The sequence below is a fragment of the Lepisma saccharinum genome, chromosome 8 (genome assembly GCF_977018435.1).
Source record: "Lepisma saccharinum chromosome 8, izLepSacc3.1, whole genome shotgun sequence".
NCBI classification, from domain to species: Eukaryota; Metazoa; Arthropoda; class Insecta; order Zygentoma; family Lepismatidae; genus Lepisma; species Lepisma saccharinum.
In genome coordinates, this window is record NC_139236.1 from 53,718,451 (window position 1) to 53,737,138 (window position 18,688).

The following is an 18,688-nucleotide window of genomic DNA, read 5'->3' on the forward strand; positions in this document are numbered from 1 at the left end:
CTCTTTAAGGCTGGAGGGAACTTTCTATGGCAAGTGTCAATTCGCTCGGTAATTGCAGCATAGTGTAGATATATACGAATATATATGTAAAAAATAAATATTTTTACGTTTTCCTCCCAGCCAGCCTCCATGGCGTAGTGATTATTAAAGCATGCTACAATTCCAGGAGTTCAAATCCCAGCCTTAGCACGGGTGTTCTGTGAGTATCCCTTTCATCGTATCATAATGAATCTTTCAAGATTAGCCAAAAGTGGCAGAGAAGCGAAGTAAAATAAAGCAAATCAATCAAGCAAGCAATAATGTTTCCTCCCAGTTCATTTTATTTTAGCAGGTCATCAGAAGTTGATTTCCACATAACCATCATATTTATATGCTGGAATATACTTGAAAAGGCACAAGTGAAAGTATGGAAAAAGCAGGAAGAAAAGATTAACAGATAATTCCCGCAGTGGTGGTTCTTCCATGGAACAGAGGGAACAGGCTGTTCCCTCCTACTTATCGCCCTTTTGAGCTATTTTAATTATCTACATTAACATAATAAGAACACTTCTTTCTCCAGAAAACAACGTTTCCAAAAGTAACACTGAAGAAAATCTTTCACCATGGATGGATGTTTGTTTATGTCACCTATTCCCATCGCATAGACAGCCTCATTGTTCTCACCATCTGAGAATCACGACAACGCGCGAAGGTAAACGAAATGGTCCCACGGAAGCTGACCATCCTAGCTGTTCCCTCAGAGACATATAGCGGATTCGCTTTTCTTCAAGTTTTTGCTATGTGCTGAAGCTCATCCTAGTGATACTTTTGAGTGTAGAAAGTCTATAATTTTCTAATCTCGTTATGAACTTATGTCTGACATTGATAACGAACTGGAAAAATATTCTACAGTCTAAGCATCGGCTAAATGCCTTAAGCTACTTTGGCTAAACGCTGAGAAATAGCTTCCGAGGGAACGTCCACAGTTTCAAGGCACGCAGCAGCAGGACAAGAAAGTGAATGTTGCGAGTGCTGTACGTATGATTGACCGGCTGAAGACGAAAGCTTTTAGTTCCTTGAACTTTGCAGAAAATACAACAAACCAAAACCTATCCTAACTGAATTAAAAACTAAAATGAAATCATACACAAGGCGTTACTACAACTCTGTAAAATGATTAACTGGATATTCTTCCAGTGGCAAATTATATTGTTGTCCTGGTTTGATCCTGATAAAGGAGTCTGGAACAGTTCGAGTTTTGTCACATTAACAACTTCTACTGATCTAGCACACGTCATGAAAAAAAAACTCAGCCATCTCCGTGCCATTGCATTGAGGACGTTTGAATTGCAAGAATAGTCAACTCTATTAAAAAACGTCAACTTAATCTACGAACAAAGAGATGATAACTCATAAATTGCTATTATTAATTTTTCTTTGTTTCGAATCAACAATCTTATATTTTTAATGTTTTCTTTATATTATATCATATTTGCTTTAAAATTATTATTGTCATATAATTTTAATGTGCCTCATGTTTGTCACTTCTGACAATTTGTAATATATGTATCTTATATTTATTTGGTTCATTTGAACAAGGGTTGAATTTTACTTGATCTACTGCATTATATTAAGACACCCATAAGGGGGAGGGGGGGGAGCAAGTGCAGGTGACCTGTTCCCCTGCCTCATTTAGCACAGCATGCCACCGAATTTACGTAACCAATTCTCTGCTTAATCTTCACTAGTTACTTCACAAATACAAAAAATGCAGTATAGAAAAGAAAACTGAAACCCACCAAGAACTACAAAAGCACTCCATTCAAATAACATTGTGTTAGTTTCTTCTTACCATCAAATTGGCTTTCTTTAGTATACGGTGTAGAATAACTATGAACTTGAAATACTAATTGACATAATTTAATATTATAGTATTAGAACATATACACATACATTCTTACACTCTCTTTTACAAGTATTCTCTGTGGTGTCCTGCAACATAAATCAAGAAAAATTATTTTGCTAATAAAAATGGAAATAAGTGTACATGCACAATAATATACATATACATATATATATCACATATATGTACACTTTTAAATACAATATTAAAATACTATTTTCTTTAAATCCAAATGGATTTCAATGACAGATGTCACTTTCAATGTATATATAAATATTACACATTTCACTGTTAATATATCACCATTCTTAAATATCTAAATCATACTGCAAAAAACAGCTACAAATCTGCTCCACAGCAGAATAGTATTAATACATTCTTTAATTTACACAATGCTGCTTCTTTAGCTGCATTTGTTGAAGGTATATGAAAAGCTCTATCAAACAGAAAACAAGCTTCAATATAGTAGATTCTGTATAAACAAACCAGTGACAGTTATAGAAGTGCATATATTTTTTTGTTAACACTTTAAAATTATTTTAGAGAAGATTATGAAAGATTTAGATTAACAAGAATTGGTATGTATATACATATGTTTGTGGTATTATATACCTATGTATGATTGTAATACAATCATAAAGCATGCCCATACATTTTTTTAAAAATTGATTTTTTATGCTGTTTACAGTTTAGTTGAGATTATAGCAACAAGGACGATATATTTGATGGAGCAACAAGCAAATAGATTTTTTGTATATCAACCAATGATTTTAACTGTCAATGATTTGCTGGGTTTTTTCGGTCAAAATTGGTTAGAATAGAAAATGTGCGGATCCCTCTTATTACACAACCAAAAAGCTAAGTTCTTAGGTTGTTCTTAGTTGTAAAGTTGTTAGCTACACTTGGTTCTTCAGAGCTTTCATTACATATGAATAATACTGTTTTGCTCATGAGTATTTGGAAGGAGTCAAAAACATTTATTATCGGAGACTGCATGATGCTTTTTATATCATCAAAGTGAGTAAAAACGTGTTTCCTTGGTAACTTGTACGGCTACTGCACATTACGTCATTACACACATACTTTTCAGAATAATGCAGTGGATTACTCGAAAAAACACCTTCCAAACTTTATTAATGTTTTGCTTTTAACCATTGATATTTCTAAGTAACACAACACACATACAAAATTCACGGAAAGTCAATCACAATCAGACACACATTAATACACACACCCGCACACTATATAAATGGGGTATAGTTCACATGAGGCATGAGCATTTCTGTGAGGTCCTCTTGAACGCTAATGCTACCTGCCATCCATGACAACTTGCTTGAAAACACCTGCTGGCATTTGACTCTTCACTTCGTGACTACCAAGAGCAGTGGTACCATCTTTGGCAATAAACAGCTGAAGCCCAGACACTAGAAAAAGAAAATTAAAATTATCTGCATGTATCATGACACCTTCAATCTCTATAGTGTTCACTTTTATAAACTTTTAATTCAAATGTAACTTTTACAAAAACCTCAAAGGGGGAGGTGTTACATACTAACTCTCTCAACTACAAAAATAAACTTTGTGGGGCAACACAGTCCAGGCCTGTCAAACTCATAAAGTCCATTGAAACCATTTGCTTTGTAAATAGGAGCTTCAGTACTTCTTTCCAAGTGGCTCCCCAATTATCTTCATGATATTGGGTTAACACAGAAGCTTCAGGACTCCCACTGCGGACCAAACCAAGATCACTTACACCAAAGGCAAGGTGCTATCCATTCAACTACACAAGATGTCTGAAATGGGGGGCAGTGGGGTTGACTTGCCCCTCACTTATTACAGAGGGAGCCAAAATAGTCTTTCTGCCTCAAGTTGTATCCTAAAAGAATAGCTACATCTTTTCCAACTTATCTTTGGTTTCAAAAAGCATTTGGGCACATCATGCTGCGATGCCAACGGTCCCGGGTTCGAATCCTGCTCGGGCTTGGTTGTTTGTGAATGTCCATTCATCAATTTCATCATTTCATCACTCATCCCCATCTTCGCAAATTAGCCAAGAGGCACAAAACGCAAAATAAAATAAACTACATCAATCAATTAATCAAAAAGCATTTGGAAAAATATTTTTGCATATCTAAATGAACTTGGAATGAAGTTTCCACAACAGCAAGAAGTATGGGACACACAAATCCATGTGCAGATAAGAATCAGAGTCAGTTTCTGCAAACCAAGGCAATGTTGAATTCACTGCTTCTGTTTCTAGTTTTCTTTTGTTTTGTATGTAAAGGAGTGGTGACATGTAGAATAACAAGTGTGAGTCTTCACTCATGAAACAAAAAGACACTGTCAAGTGCAGTCTTGATACCATCCCTACTCTACTCTCTCTGTTTTTCATCCAGGGAATTTTGGACCGTATATTTTATTCTATCCATACTGAAATATATAGCAATGAGAAATTGAAGATTGAATATTTTAAAAATCTTGTCTGGGAGGGGCTTTTAGTTTAGGTAACAATAAATGTGAGACTGCATTCTTTTACATAGGCCACAGTAGCCGAGTCCACTGTGTGATTCAGGAAAAGAGCAACTTATGTTCAACGATTGATCAACAAATCCTGCCCACTTACTTCAGTCTTTGTGGATATAATCTGTTTTTAAGGACCCCACACTGAAAAAAGTCATCAGCCATGCAGAAAGGTGAACATGTCTAAGACAAAGTGCATGGTATCTTCTTGGAAATTCAAGTTTCTGGGAATTTTCTCTTACCATTCCAAACTTAGAAATGATCAAGGCTACACACACACAGCATAGTGGTGTCCAATGACGGTATTTCATCTTATTTCTGCCTACTGGTCTGGGTAAAACAGTTCCAACCAAAAAAAACAACTCCCACAAACCTGCTAACTAGAGCGGACAGTCCTTTCTTTTCTCCCTCACTTCCCTTTAGATTGTGCCAGACTGTTGTCAAACATATAACTTCCCTACCTTGATTCTTTGTCAAAAACTTAAACATCATTAAACATTACATCTCTACTTTCGATACATGTTTCAAGATGGTTTTCCCTTCATGATGATGCAAAAAAATTGGCACTGAGTAAAGGTTGAATGTTATATTGTACTTTGTATAATCACCATCTTGAAACACGTCATCCGATTTCACTTTGTTTCCTTTTTTATTGCCAAGGCAGCCAACTGTGTAATGCAAACATGCTGCCAGGAACAGTGATTTGTTTATGTTGAAGAAAGCTGCACATTTTGAGCAATGCAAAGGAATAAACAGCTGACTGCATCGCCAACACTCTCTATGTTCGCTTATGGTTCAAAGATTTGATGACAACTTGTGGCATAGAATGCCGAAGACTAAGGTCTTACCTCTGGTTGGGCCATGACTTTCATACTTTTTCAATAACATGAAATAACTTTACATGCTTTACATTCGTATGTACTGAAAATTGAAATCGTTCTAAGGAAATTACAATTTTTCATAGCTATTTTTTTTCTTGTCAATTCATACATTTACAATTTGATTTGATTTGGTTTATTTTACTTCACTTTTCTGCTACTTTTGGCTAATTGTGAAGATGAGGATGAGTGATGATATGATGAAATTTATGAAGGGACACTAACAAAGAACATCCATGCCCAAACTGGGAATCGAACCCAGGACCCCTGTAATCATAGTATGCTGTACTAACCAATTTGCTAAAAGCTATTTATATAAATATGGGACTGGCAAAATTATAGCAAATCTTATTGATAAAACTAATATGCTTTTATCACCTGGTACTTATTACAGTATTAATTAATTATTCCATTCTACATGTGCAAATAGCAATGTGTTGGCAAATCTATTCAATATACACAGAGATGACAGTCAATGTATAATGCAGGACACTTACAAGCAGGGTTGTTAAAGATCCAGAAACCCATAAATTCTAATGGGTTCTATTGGGTTCTGCTGCACGACCAGAACTTTTTTCTTCACAATTTAAATTTGGTACAAGTTGCGTATTGTTTCATTGACATTTAAAACATTCCAATTACGCACCACAAACTTGCTGAATTACCAAACGAACAGAAAAAAAAATATCCTACCTTCAGCTGACTCATCCTGTTCCAGATTCGTTGACTTCAGCAAGTCATCTATGAGGTCATCGGGATTCACGCGAGTGAGCTCAACCCTCGACTCTTTCCCTTCCTCTGCCTTCTTCCTTCGCTCGATCGCCTTGGCCCTATCCAGTGAACCAGTTTCACTGAAACCTGACCCAGAGCTGGGATTCCTGCGATAGGAAATGCCTATTTTTAAACATGTACATAAAGTCACAAAGTCAACAGTAACAAATACTTTTACGTATCTTAAAAAGCAGATTAGCACAAAGCAAGGACAAAAGCAATGTAAAATACAATACAGTAAACTCTTGGCTCCTAAACAATGTGAGCAGTAGACCATCCAACAACCAACTTCATAAAGGCATGATGAAAGAGGCATATGACTATTGCATGCTAAAATGTTCTCAACATGTGTATACGAAGATCGAGCTAGTTAATTAAAGAAATACTACCACATAATAGGAAATATCATTATTATTTTGATGATTATTTGAACTAATTCATGCTATATGTAGAGCTGTAGCTAACTATTTCCCATGTTGGGATTAAGAGTAGATTTTGGCACACCTTGCATGGAATTTGATGTCCACACAAAAGGCAAATCCCAATGCTGTATGGTAAAAATGGTAGCACATAAATTTTCATTCAAGTGCACACGTTCCTCCACAACAAAAGACTTTTGTATCTCTACTGACAATGATCATATGCTGCCCTAGTACATACCTTCATAACACTTGCAAAACACGAAACATGTATTGCCCTATTTTGACCCTTTCAGATTTTTAAAATGCCCCTGCACATAGTTTTAGCCATCATTTATCCAGTACTTTCCATCTAAAGGAGGCATAAGTTTGTATTTAAGCAAGTGCGAGGGTAAATTTTAGAACCAAGAATTACCATAAATTGGGTATACTACATCAGCAACTAATCATGAACAAATCACATGCAATATCAGTTTTTATTCAACGTGTATCAAATGGATGGGACTTGGAGAAACAGTTAAACTATTAAGTGAAGTGAGCAAGAAACTTTATAGATCTACTTCTTTTTGACAATTCTTTAACAGGGTGATGCAACATTTAATCTTTCACCACTTTTGTTCTTTTTGCTTGTTAGGCACGCTCCTTGCCTCAGCACCTGAGACACCCTCCCCTGTAGCTAAGATTCTGCTTGCTCCTGTCTTATTAATTTCAGACTTATAAATCTTGAAAGCAGGTTTCTAAAAGCTTTTGTGTGTGTGTGTGTGTGTGTGTGTTATCAGAGGTATAAATGAACTTTCTCCAAGTTGAAAAACTTGAGTTTGATATTTGAGATGAAATCTTGAATTACTTTTCTTTTATTCTTTTGGCTCATATATAGAAGTGGTGTGATGAGCATGTATGGGGCATTCATTTGATAGAAGGCTTGGTAGCTCCTAGAGCCTTAGCAGAAACATTACACACATGACATTACTTCCAGCACAGAACTAAGGTTACAAACGACTACAAATAGAAAAGTCCAGTGTGCCACATGAAAATAACATAGCTCCATTAAAGAATCAATAATGTATTTTAGATCTACAAAACCATAGGTATTTTTCACTTTCACTCCAAACACAAGCTGTAACTTGTATTGTACTATTTTAACAAGATCTATGTACTTCATGTTTCATTTAGGTTGGACGTAACTGCTTATCGACAACAGCAATGTACATTTCTATAGGTAAATACTTATTATATAATTCATATACATAAATTACACTGAAGATCATTCTGAAAAAATATTACAGTTATTGAAATACCACTGAATATACAGTGTGTTCATAAAGTCCCGATACCATTACAATGTACATTACATTTGTAATCATACCGGGACTTTATGAACACCCTGTATAATCAGATGCAAAAGTACCTCCCACAAAGCATAAGGAATGGAGTCTGTCACAATTTTTAGATAAATATCCAAGAAATTCTGGACCAGTACCTTATTTCCTACTAAGTGCCCTTCTCACTGCCAAATTAGGTGTAGTCAAGTTCAAAGATATATGTGCCTGCAGCATATGAGGCAAGACTCCCTGAGTACAGCACCTTGAATAATGTAGTGTGGAAAACGGCACTGTTCTTGGCTATCTGTCTGGTTCCACTCGAATATGATACCGCTAGAGGCACTGGTGTCGGTACAGCTGCATGGCATTCATCTGCTTATAATGGAAGTAAATGGAGTTTTTGCTGCAACGTCTCATTATTTTACATGAAGCACTTCTATGAATGTGATAGTTGCTATATTTGGCACAGTGGTCGCGAAGATATTAACGAAAATTCTAGACAGTCGACCACGTCCTGTTATCGTTATACTTTCATTGATAATACGGGAGAAAAAATATGCGTTGAATGCTCTTGGTAACTAAATTTTTGTGTATGAATTAGGTTCATTATTATTATCATCATCATCATTTCTTTTAAAGATATACACACTGAAGCAATTGTATTTTTGGTATCTTTTCTTCCGCTTTAAACTAATCGCGGGATGATGATAATGATGATAGCATGAAACGACAAGGAAAAACCCACAAAACTTCCTTAGTGCCATCGACATGTGTGTAAGGAAACTTTCAGACCAATGGGACAAGCGACACGGGATGTTCACACTGATGTGACTAGTGACACAGACACTTCCAGACTGTAAAATAGCATTCATTGCGCATGAGGGTCCAAACAGCAAACGACACGTTCATATGCCGTATTCGCATGCTACTTGTTACTTCGGTCTGAAGGCTCCTTAAAGGAAGGGTGCTCAGACTGAAGCGACGTGCCACAGGGGGAGTTCCCAACTAAGTGACAAGCGACATGGTGCCTTCAGTCTATTAGCAAGCGTTTGCTGTTAATTGTGCGAACAGCAAATCTAGGTGACACGATAAGCCACTCGTGTCACTTTGTCGTTACACGTGTCGCTCATACTGGGCCCTTTTCCTAAATAGCTTGCAACGTGTTGCCGTGGTTTGTTGTTTGCGCTTCGCGATGCAATGAGTGTCTTGCTTTAGGGAGATTGCACACCAAAGCGACAAGCAGCACGCGACACTTATCGCTTGAGAATTTCACCAACAGAACGCTGGCCTGTGCCACTACGATGTGAAATGTTGCTCTTGATTGGCTTGTTTCCAAGTGATATGTGTCGCGTGTTGCTTCGGTACGAAAGTTGCCTTGGACCAAAGGACACATGTTGCTTTGGTGTGAAATCCCCATATCGTTTGTCACGTGTCGCTTTGATCTAAAATCTTCTTCTCCTTGAGGAAACTGTGCAGTCAGAGCTTGTGTTTCTATGGTTCGAAAGGCTGCATTGATTACCAACTGCTCGCTTCCAAGGGACACTTGTGGTTTGTCGTCTCGGTATGAAATATCTCTCAGGATACTACATATATTCTAATAACATAGAAAAATAATCTCTAGTACACAATCCAACACCTGACGTCCGGAATCACATTGCGATGTATCTTCTTGTGTTCGTTACGCATGCTATTTATTTATTAATTTTATTTTACTTTTCTTTCCAAATTCATGCCATTTCGTGACTGCAAATCAGTCCACAAATATAACTGTTTCCATCAATTCATGTACCACCTTTCAAGACAAACAAATCTACACAATATATTCCAAAAACTAACTAAGCCGCATTACTTTCATAAGAAAATTAGCAGCTGTGCTGATTGCACTGCCATCTATGTTGTCATCCATCTCGGGAATCAGTTTCTTGGGTCGTTTTCCACACTACGTTATTCAAGGGGCTGTACCCTGAGACCACCAGTGTAAAGCCATCTGATATGACTGCCTTGGGTGCAAAAGATAAGTGAATGAAACCCCTGATGGACAAAATGCATCAACATAGCTTTGACAGTTACCATGCCATAGTTATCCACTACTAGCTCTCCTTTTACACCCACCATGTTTGTTGGCAAAGTCAGTTGCAAAGTAAACAGTCGTATGCAGTGGCCAGGACGTACGCCAAAATCATGATCAGCATCCACCCATATTATACAACTGTGCTCTAATACAGTAGGGCATCAATTATCCGAAACAATTCAGGACTGGGGATGTTCGGGTAACTGATTTTTCGGATAACCGATCATTTACGAAAAAAGTCATAGGAGCAATATATAAAAAAAAGCAGTGATATTAAACACAAAACTGTATATATTTTGTATCACACGTCTTACAAATACATACCTTACATAAAGTAGTACAGTAAAGTAGGCCTACAGTTTAGGAAAAGAAGTCCACAGGGAGGGTGAAAGCACTGCAGCACCCCAGCACTAGCGGCTGCTAGCGGAACTACATTTGAATTTGCCGACTGGAATGCTTTCGGTTAACCGATGTTTTGGTTGGTTGGTATTCGGATAATCAATGCTCTTATGTACTTAGGTCAATTGATTGACTGATTGATTTGGCTTATTTTACTTCGCTTTTCTTCCACTTTTGGCTAATCGTCAAGATAAGGATGAGGGGTGATATGATGAAATTGGTGAAGGGACACTCACAAAGAATACCCATGCCCAGACTGAGGGGCTTGAGATTTGAACCTGGGACCTCTGGATTCGGAGCACACACTGATAACCACTCCACCACGGAGGCGAGCAATATTTAGGTCAAGTTATGTTATATGGTTAATTATATATTTTTTTAATATTTGATCTCATTTTTTTTTTTTTTTTTCATCTTGTGGCCCTTTTCAAAGCAATATTTTACCAAGTGGAGATGGCTTTGCAGTTGAGGCAGTCGCAACTCCCCCCTCACCCTTTTTAAACCTGGGCCTGGCAGTGGCCAGTAGAGAAGGAAATTTTGTTACTTGTGCAATTAGCTTTAGAAAGTAGGTTACTGATTAAAATTTCATTATTTCCTAATATAGCATTTAGAATATTGAAACATATTATGTTATAGACAGTATCCATTCCATTCCTTATAGTTAGCGAAAAGGTCCTTGACCTGTACAAAATAACATTCTTGGTGGGGGAGGAGGAAGCATGCAAACTAAGCCAATTCTACATATTAAAAGCACTATAATGTAATGCCCTAATAATATACATTAAATCAATTTATTAAGTATAAAATAATATTTGCTGAATGTTGCAAATAAACATTATGAACTGCGAATGCAAATAAAGAACAAAAATATAAATACCATAGCAAAAATGAAAATACCCGTTCCTAATAATGAATGCATAAGAAGCTCCAAAAAATTAACTAGTTTTCATCATCACATAAAAAGCTGAAAACGAACATTTACAATTTTGGGACAATGACCATTGGTAAATCGGGGGTCAGGAGGAACTTCACTCTTACCACTATGATTGGAAGATTTGGATGGACTGTTACAGGACAACAATACAGATGTAACATTTCCAATGTCAGATGACCAACCGAGTTAAAATGTCCACAAACACAACAAAATATGTGACAAAAACTTTTTTCCACAGAAAAAAATTAGATGAAACTTCACGCTGCATGTACAAATACGCAACATTCACGTACTTTGCAACATCGAAAGCTATGAAGCTTTTATGAAATTATTGATGAAACAATTAAATCCACTATCATACAATAAAAAAATGAGGAAACGACAGCATGCACCACAACACACACAACATGCACATTGAGACTCAATGAATTACTTACTAACATGGACTCTGTCGAATGTGCAGTGAAAACATGTGCAATACTTGTATTCTCTTTTTCGTCATGTTATTAAATACTAATTCTTATTTGCATGATAATTATACCTATTTTATGGACAAGAAAGCTTTGTGAAAACTTGCTGTTTCTGTTCCCACTTCTCTTTATTTCCAATTACATTAAACAAATTAATTTGAATTATTTGGATCACTATGGTGAATCCAACACGAGGACTCAAATCTGAGACATTCAGTGGCAAGATTGTCAGTCCAGCCCTCAATGCACTTGGCTGCAGAAGTGACTATTGTGAAGATGTATATATTTTTAAAATTGCTGTGCACTCTTCTCCCTCACCAGCAGGGTGGCTGGTTCACCTTGATTTGCCAACAAAACCAAAATTTTCTTTTCCCAGGGTAATTAAATACTCCAATCAAATTTGGAGTGCCTAATTACATGAAGGCACATTATGGGGATGTGGGGGTGGGGCCCCACACATTCTCGATCTTGGCCACCTTGGAGGTGATGTGATCAGCACCATTCCACTGCCTTTACTCCCCAGGGATCCATTGATTTAAGGCTGAGTGAGCCCCAGAGCTGCTTTATGTGGGGACAAGGACGGAAAAATTCCAACCTTAGATCACCAACGCTGGGAATCAAACACGGTCTCCAGCGTGGCAGTGAGATGCCCTACTGACTATAATCGGTTCTCAATCATATGTGCTTATGTTCAAATATCACAGTAATACTACTGATAATTTCAGATAGCACAACACACATACATTCTGTATATTTTGTATCTTCTTTTATTTTGCATGTTACTTGCTAATTTTAAGGCAAATTATGAATTTTTTTAGTTCCTACTTGGGCAATTTAAAAGGTGTGCTCAAGGTGTGTGAAAATCAAAATTTGAATTTGGACCAAGAATTGAACCTGGTATCACTCAATGCAAACAACAGCTCCAATCATAAGGTTACACAAATTTATAAGTATAATAATCCGACATAATATAGGAAATAGGAATGCTTTGACAGAAATGACTAAATGATGCAGGTGCTCTTTCTACAAGCACACTACACGTGAAGTTATGCAAGGAGGCAGAAACAGCAGTATTTAATTATTTCCTTTAGCCTTCATGAACAATGAAAAGTACACTTAGATCAAAAATATCTGGACCCCAACTGAATAGTGAAGTTAAGAATGAGCAGTAGAATGGCCTACAATGCACATATGAAGGACTCACTACAGAAAGTTATATAACGACCTTTACAACCAAATTTTTCAGGTCCAGATTAACTATGATTTTATTGCAGAGTGCATCTTCAAGGAGTAGAAGGCAGATAGAAGGACCAAGTTGCACAGTAAAATTCAGTGCTTAAAGATGGGTTCCCACTGATTTTGCTGAACAAATTCCCTCACCTTTCCACATAGTATTTTAATACATTTCCAGACCATTCTATAAGTATTAACATCATCTTTTGATTTGCATTAAGGAAATAAAATTTCAGATGGAGGAACAGAAAATCTCAGGAATTATTCTCTTATATTTCTAAGTTTCTGCTGTGCATTTTATGCATAGTCTAATCAGGGCTGGACCTACAGTTTAAAATGGGATCCGACCACTATGTGTCTTGTTGTTACTTGGAAACAAACCTACAGAAAATAAATGCAATATTTTGTACCGAAGTGACATGACAAACTGCACATGGTTGCTTGCCTCGCATGCGGACTGTGCATTCTGTTGCCTTGGTCTGATGGTCGAACATGCACAGTGAATATCATTCCTTGGAAATAACAAATCTGAACGTTATGGTTCAGTTCAGAAAGTGGAATTTAAAATTTTAATGTGAGTGAAGCCAACATTAGCAACTCTTAATAAAATGGACAAAAGTTCAGCAAAGCTTTTTACTATTTTCTACTTCTAGTTTGATTACTCTCAAGTCACTTGTCTAAGTTTCTAGGTTAATTATGACAATGAGGATGAATAATGAAATTGATGACACACAAAAGGCTGGTTTTATGGTCTCAAATTACACTTGATAATTAATCGTGTAGGTGGAATAAAGTTTTTATTTTTAGCAGCATCTAATACTGCATACTTAGTAGCGTTGCCCTTACCCACACCCCATACATTAACCAGGGTGCAAATTTAAGATTGCTGGCTTCGTAATGAGGATCAAGCACACTGTTTAAAGTGGGAATGGAAATAGTGAAATGTATTCTGCCTTTGATTACAAGGTGATAGAATTAGTCACAGCGATATTGAATTGTTTCAATTTTGTTTGGTTTCTTTTGTTTTAAGTCCACTTTATGCACAGCAGAACTGGACCTACAGTTTAAAATGGGATCTGAACAACTGTATAATGTGCATCCACAAGGTATCGAATCCAAGATCCCTTGATTACAAGGTGACGACATTGCCACTACACCATTGAGGAGGCCCCACAGAAATATCATGAAAGTTCTATAGAACAATGGCAGTTACGATATCATCAAATGATAAACCAACTTAATATTATTTGCATTACAATAGTTTGAAAACTGGCAATTATCCAGATATTTTTGATCTGGCAGTGCAGGTGTGCACGTGTATGTGTATGTGTTATGTATGGTTTACGTCAAATAAAAACTAAAACCACTAAAAAATTGCACATGTCACACCACTTACTGCACAATTCATAATATATGCATGTTTTTCCCCCTTTGGTCATATTCCTTTTTAGAAAAACAACACACCACTACATTCGGAAACATATATCCACAGAAAACTTCTTTGAAAAGACTAACACTAGACTTTTCCTCTGATGATCTGTGCTTTCAGTCTCTTCTTCGTAATGAATATCTGAGCTATTTGAAGTAGATGACGGCTTTGCAGATCCTTCCAATAGTTTTCTATGTTGTACAACCAGGTTTCTGGAACAAAGTGATAGAGATTCGAAAAAGAAGTTAAGGAACTACACATAAAAGAGAAAACGTTCGAAATGAAATCCTGTCTCAAGAAATATCAAATCCTGCTGCAGGGTGGCCAGAAAAAAAATGTTGCTACTGCCATGCATTCTTCGAAATCTACCTTTGCACTAGAGGCAGAGTTGCATGTGATGCCCGAGTTCTGTCCTATACTTACCTTAACAAGATTTTTTTATCAGCTTTCAGCACACAAATTAGAAGTGACGTAGAGTAATCTGCATTACTTGAAAAGGGTGGGGGGGAGGATAATATGACAAACAAAGATAGCTCGTGAATCGTAAAGAAGCAAAGTGCACAACATAGTTGGCTTCTAAAAACATAAAAGCAGTGGTAATTGCTAATGCACTCACACCATTGACAACAAATAATGAGCACATTGAACAAATGATGTGCATTATGTACGTATTACAGATTAAACCATTTGATTTCATTCATTTTTGTTATTTAGCAATGCTTTTCGGCCACTTTGGGCTAATCGTGATGAAGATATGATGAAAAAATACTCACAAGGAACACCCATGCCCAGGCTGGGATTCGAACCCAGGACACCTGGCATCAAAGCTAGCCCCACTGCCATGAAGGTCAGTATGGGGTCAATTGACTGGCTAAGAGCGAGCAATAGTCAATAATGACATGTCCCAGCATTTATGTATTGATTATTCTGTAAACAAGTTTGTAACTTTCTGCTACCTACAGAACTTCAGTGTTCAGTAGGAATTTGTAAACATGATTTTCAAAACCTAGGAATATATGTATAACTTGATATGGTGTTTGAATTATCCCTGAAAATGAGACTGACTGGTCTTGAATGCTTTGAAGCCTATCCAGAACGGACTTGACTGACATCAGAGAGTATCTCTTCAACATTTGACACCAAGAAAGCTTCAAGAATCATTTAAGTACACTGTTTCAGAAAAATATCTGAAATATGGAGTTGTGCCATAATCAAGGATTACACGGAAAGGATACTGTAGAAGGGACTATAAGACTCCTTATCACACTAAAATTTTTGTATCTACATACACATGATTAAGAATAATCTGTACTAAATCCTTATAACTTTGTATTGGCAAGATAATATATGTATGCAAAAGGTTGTCAGAACTTCATTGTAAAAAGTAAAAAATATTCATAATTTCTTCATTTTACTGGGCACAGAAAAATAAAACAGTAATTGGATTTTGAGATAAGCAGCTCTTTTTTTCTTTCAGGCAATTCTCATTATGTAACAGTTGTAACTTCTTCAAACTGTAGCATACTGTACACAGAATATATAGAATGCTTACGAAGTAACTTCACTAATATTCTGAAGTACTACCTGGTTGTGAATAAAGTATAAACATAAAAAATTAGGCAAAAAAATTTAGTTCTGCATTTAAAACCCGATTTCACACTAGACTTTTGATATTGGTTTGCATGATAAGTACGAGGAGGAAGTAATTTAACACAGTGAAATTCTGGAAGAATGGAGAAAGAGAGTAAAAGCAGGAGAAGAGAGAGAGAGAGAGAGAGAGAGAGAGAGAGAGAGAGAGAGAGAGAGAGAGAGAGAGAGAGAGAGAGAGAGAGAGAGAGAGAGAGAGAGAGAGAGAGAGAGAGAGAGAGAGAAAGAAAGAAGAGGAGAGAGAGAGAGAGAAAAGAGGAGAGAGAGAGAGAGAGAGAGAGGAGAGAGAGAAAGAAAGAAGAGGAGAGAGAGAGAGAGAAAAGAGGAGAGAGAGAGAGAGAGAGAGAGAGAGAGAGAGAGAGAGAGAGAGAGAGAGAGAGAGAGAGAGAGAGAGACATTGAGTGCATGCACATGTATATAAATCAATATTACTTCCTGAATTAAATGGTGTTTTATAACAAATTTCTCCCTCTCTAACACCATAACATCCCCTCTATATACTTCCCAATTTCCTTGAAATTTCATGGAAAATTCCAGTTTATTAATATATTGGGTGGAAATTTACTGTTACACCATTCTAAAATTTACAAATTTGCATTCCGGTCCCCACCCGAAAATGAGATAGTTAATTATTGAATTTAAATGTCATCATACCTAAACATCGGCATGCTTACAAAGATAAAAAACACAAGCAAGATTAGTTTTGATGACCAAAAACTTAATTCAACAGCTACAAGCACACTCAATATATTAAGCTAATAATTATAACAATTGGCATAACAGCCCGTCAGGGCCAGAGCCTACATTCAGACTGCCGGCCTCACTCTCACTAGAGGTGGAGATCATCCAAGCAGTTACGAGGAGACGTGTGGTCAGCACAACGAACCACGAGTCGTCGTATGTTTTCCATGATAGGTTATGTTACTCACTCATAGCTCCTCATTTCCCCCCTGACAGACACTGGTACCATACACAGGCCGAAATCTCAGGAGAAAAGTTGTTACGCTTCCCCCAGAAGACTCGAAACTGCACACACCCTGTACCCGGAGCCTATCCACATATTCAAATACCTTTTCAGTGTTTGTGCATGTAAGGAATAAACACCTACATATGTTTAATTTAAGGTCTTAGGAGGAAATTAAGATTACACTAAATGTGTTAGTTTCACTGCCAATACATACGCGAGTAGGGAGTCTTAAGAAAATTGGCTTAAGACAACGCATGCTCCCAGGTACTTATTCTTTAAGGGGTAAAGATATTCCTTCGAACTAATAAAATCTTCACTGCACATACCATTAATGTATATAATATTGTAAACATTTGAAGTAGGGATGAAATTTCCACAGATACCGATAAGAAGCAATATAAAATTTATATAGAGTGACAACAAAATTTCTGTAAATGTTCCATGCTTCATCATCATTCACTAAAACATTTATTACTTCTTATTATTTGTCAACACTTTCTTACAAATAATGAGTGTTAGTAGAATTGCGTGTGCATATAACAGCAATATTTTGGACTTGAACCACACACGATGCCTAAAACATGTAATGAGAATAGCACACACTCTACACATCTACATCTTTACTCAAGATTCTCTCTTTCTCTCTCTCTCTCTCCAAATTAATCAATATTATCAGGACAACTGCTGTAAAGGAGCACAAGTTTGGCAGGCATTACTCACTGAAGCAGGGTTTATGGTAGATATTACATTTTAAGTTTCTTAATACGATCCCTTAAGTGTTCTTGCACTAAAGAAGCACAATGAAATTAATTAATGTTCATAATTTTGAACTTATATCATGATATCTAGATTTCAGATTGGAATTAGTTGTTACCGATTGATTTTGTTTTTAACTTTACTCTCACAGAGGCTATCAGACTGGACTTAGTGTTTAAAGTGCCTCCACCCAGTATCAAACCCAGGACCCCTTGATTACAAGGTGATGATGATATTGTAGACCCCCAGTTGTTACTAGTTATTAGATTTCAAATCATTCTTTCAGATACTTTCATTATCACGGATCAATTTAACAGAAGGGCATTAAATGTTATTGCAAACAGAAGAGGAAGACACATGATGAAGTGAAACAAAACTGTATATAATAGAGCAAAATGTATTTTGGGGTGGAAATACCCAAACATTGTGTGTTTACATTTTCCTTGGTTGCCTTTTCTTTAACCTTTCCTTCACAACGTCTACCACTGAAAACTAGGTGCTTAGCAAGTATACACTATCTTGCTACTACAAGCATTCTAACTTAGAAAGAAAACTGCTACTGTTGCCTGCATCAAATCTCCATGCAAAAGGGCAAGGCAAATGCGCAACCACAAACAAGCATTCTAGGATGCAAAAAAAAAGGGGGGTGCAAAATGTGATAACAGAAAAATCTCACTAACCATGCTAACATGTTTGTGACGTTGCATACCTGCGGAGGCTGTAAAGAACATCCCCACTCCCAGAGTGTGCCAGTGGACTGCTGGGTGGACAACTAGATCTGGACATTATGGGACTTAAGTATGAGCCGGTGGAAGGGAAGCGCTCCTTATGTTGGCGTGATGTTGGAGTGGTAGGGGTGGATGGGGAGGTCAAGGAATTGTTGCTACAGTCGGAGGGGATTTCGCCTGGTGGGGATGTGCGAAGGGAATTTGGGGCACTGCCATGCAAGAAGGGAAGGCGTGGGGCCCAGACAGGCCACGAGGGTGACCT

General features: G+C 37.0%; 1 protein-coding gene across 4 annotated transcripts in view; it reads right to left on the reverse strand.

Moving 5' to 3' along the window:
- Positions 1-1,889: 1,889 nt before the first annotated feature.
- The window catches only part of LOC145991006 (early estrogen-induced gene 1 protein), a 135,493-nt gene continuing 118,694 nt past the window's right edge, over positions 1,890-18,688 (reverse strand). Inside the window, exons 7-10 of one of the 4 annotated variants that reach the window (XM_083126661.1) lie at positions 18,408-18,686; positions 14,415-14,540; positions 5,974-6,158; positions 1,890-3,306 (exon numbers count right to left, since the gene is read on the reverse strand). In XM_083126661.1, the coding sequence (XP_082982787.1) occupies positions 3,191-3,306; positions 5,974-6,158; positions 14,415-14,540; positions 18,408-18,686 (706 nt within the window). In that variant the 3' untranslated portion in view covers positions 1,890-3,190. The remainder of the gene's footprint in view (positions 3,307-5,973; positions 6,159-14,414; positions 14,541-18,407; positions 18,687-18,688) is intronic. The other 3 variants (XM_083126663.1, XM_083126662.1, XM_083126664.1) reach the window with 3 other exon arrangements.